Here is a 2805-nt window from a genome sequence, read left to right as displayed (position 1 = left end):
GACTCGGTAAGGGTGACGGCTACTGGGGAACCTTTTATCCCCTCCGGGGTAATATTTCTCCCCTCTAAAAAACCGCGTGGGGGAGGGGACGAACTAGGTCCATCACACCACCCACGCAGAACACGGGAGCCCTATTGTGTGTCTGCCTCCAAGCAATTCCCGTCCATTTCAGTTCCTATTAACTCCCCACTCGTGTTGGTGGCGGGGCAGTGACACCGCAGGAGGTGTCCGTGGGGAAGACCCCGCCTCGGAGCCGCGCGTTGAGCGAAGCCCACGGGGCAGGGCAGGCGACCCCCGACGCGGCGGGCGCTGCCTCGGGCCATATGTGTCCTTCCCCGCGGTGGCTCCCGCCACACGCGGGGCCGTGTTCCGTGCGTGCTGGCTGCGCGCACACGCGCGGCGTGTCCTCAGGAGAACCAAAGGTGTATGAGCGTATTCGCACATCAGCTTATTTCTTAAAACTACCCATTAGTGGCTTGGTCTAAGATCTCACACTCCATGGGGGTTCTCCCAAATCCACAGGTAACCTCCTGCGGCGGAGGGGTAGGGGGTGGGAACCCAGGCACTTCCTTTGGCTTTCAGTAGACCTAGCTTGGACTTCACTAAAGAAGGGGGAGGAGGGAAGAGGGAGAGAGAACTCGGGCAACACAAAGGTAAATCGGAAGTCCAGAATAGTTTGGAAATGGTCAAGAAATTCCAGGCACGTTTCTATCTAAATCCCTGGTAATATTTAAAATTGTGTTTTCAAGTAAAAACAAGTTTAGAATTTACTTCTTGTTAATGCACATATGAATAATCTGCCAAGGGCAAAGAAAAAAAAAAGAAAAAAAAAGAAAAGAAAGAAAGATGCTGAAATACTGCTAGTCATGCAAATAAAGGCTTCTTTCAGCACATTACAATATACTCTGGATTCGAGGGGAGGAGCTGCAGCCCGCTTAGGGCGAGGAGTTTTTGTTTTTGTTTTCATTTAAAGCTACAAAACAAATCCCGAAATGTTTTAACCGCTCTCTGGAGACACTCGGCCCTACAGACAGGCGGTCGGGGGAAACCTTTTAGCTCACAGTGCACAAAAAAATGACCGAGGTGGGGGGAAACGATGGAGTCCGCGGTAGCGGAGGGGACACGGAGGGACACAACCGTGCCCCGCGCAGCCGTCGCTGTCGCAGCACTGTGTCCCCGTTGCCGCCCGCAGCCTCCTCACAGGGTCCCTTCGTCCCTGCCAAAATCCCTCCAGGGTGTCCCGCCGAGCCGGGAAAGGCGGGGACCGGCGGGGCGTAGGGGTCGCGCAGCGCTGCGTGCCCCGTGGGATCGCGGCGGGGCAGAACGCGGAGCGAGGAGCCCACGGGGAAGGCATGATTTCCCGTGGCGGACAGAAACACCAACATCGCTGGATAGATAAGAAAATGGAATACTGTATTTGATTTAGAAAGTTTGTACATATAGATAAACACGCAGTTAAGGAAACAATAGTTTAAGCGTCCTACGTGGAGTTTAAGAAGAGACCCCCCAAAGCTGCTATGAAATACTCAAAATAGCTTTTGCATAAGATAACTACAGTTGCACCCTAAGCTTTTTTTTTTCTTTTTCTTATTTTTTTTCTATCGCTGAGGTCCCTTTTGAAAACCTAGCCCGTCAGATTTTGACAGCTAAGTTTGTGCAAGGAACACCGAGTCAAGGAAAATAAAAAGGAGAGAGAGAGAAAGAGTGGGAGGGAGATAGACAGAGAGAAGGGAGGAAGAAAGAAGAGAGCAAATATCATATACAAGCATTTCTACACATATATTACAAACTGGGAAAATGACCGCATCATTAAGATATACATAATTCATATAAAATTTTGAAATAAAAATAAAAATCTGTTACAGTCATAACTATTCTTTTTCCACATTTATAACCAGTACCCACACAGGCAGTGACAGAAGTGTAGAAAAAAAGGTGCTTACGAATAAAATGATTGTCTGCTGAACAAAAAAACAGAAAATTGCATCTTGGCTGGACCATCACTTGGACTAAAAAAAAAAAAAAGAAAAAAAAAGAAAAAAGAGAGAAAGGGAGAGGAAGAGAGAAAGAGAGAGAAATAGGACCAACAAAAAGGCGATAAACGTTTGTTATTTCCCTCTTCAAGGAGTTCCTTTTAATTTTTTTTTTTATTTTTTAATTTTGTACAAATTCGATCGGAGTTTGCATTTGTTTGTCTGGTTTCTGTTTGTTTTCCTTTACTATAGAGAATATTTTTTCCCAGATACAAATTTAATCATCATCATCATGCAAGTGGGTGAAATGCGTCCATGGAAAAGCGCAAAGGAGAAATCGTGCTTGTCCTAAAAAGAATACAATTGTCACTTTTGCTTTGTTTTTTTTCTTTCTTCTTATATATATAATAATTATTATTTCCCTCCCCCCCCACCCCTCCCGCTGCAGCACCAGCGTTTGTGACTGTTGAAGTTTTAGCTCCATCTCTTGGTGGTGGTGTTGGCTGACGGTGGTGGTGGATTCTCTGATCCCTGTCTGTTTGTTTGCTATTATGTTTGGGTCGGGCTTGGCCTTTTCTTTCCTCCCGGCTGTGTGTGTGCGTGCATGCGTGTATGTGTCCTGATTCTAGGTTGCCTCGGTTTGTTTTGCTCGGGACGGGGAGAGGGTGCTTGGCTGTTTGGATTTGGATTTTTTTTGTTTGTTTGTTTTCCGATATCATACATCACATTCCGAGTCGCTGGAGGTTACCGAGAGGATGGAGGTGCCCGTCTCGGCTCTTTCTGTCAAACTGGAGACGCTGGTGGTCGGGCTGGCCGCCGTGGACGGAGACTC

The 2805-nt window shown here is 47.3% G+C and overlaps 1 protein-coding gene across 2 annotated transcripts in view; it reads right to left on the bottom strand.

Moving 5' to 3' along the window:
* Positions 1-2428: 2428 nt before the first annotated feature.
* Positions 2429-2805, bottom strand: part of SIX3 (SIX homeobox 3) — a 3677-nt gene continuing 3300 nt past the window's right edge. For both annotated transcript variants that reach the window (XM_029965076.1, XM_029965077.1), the window contains exon 2: positions 2429-2802. In XM_029965076.1, coding sequence (XP_029820936.1) covers positions 2689-2802 — 114 coding nt within the window. In that variant the 3' untranslated portion in view covers positions 2429-2688. The remainder of the gene's footprint in view (positions 2803-2805) is intronic.

Source organism: Manacus vitellinus, unplaced genomic scaffold (genome assembly GCF_001715985.3).
Source record: "Manacus vitellinus isolate BGI_N305 unplaced genomic scaffold, ASM171598v3 scaffold_8_pilon, whole genome shotgun sequence".
NCBI classification, from domain to species: domain Eukaryota; kingdom Metazoa; phylum Chordata; class Aves; order Passeriformes; family Pipridae; genus Manacus; species Manacus vitellinus.
Note: the sequence above shows the minus strand (reverse complement) of the source record. Positions and strands in the feature narration are given on the sequence as shown.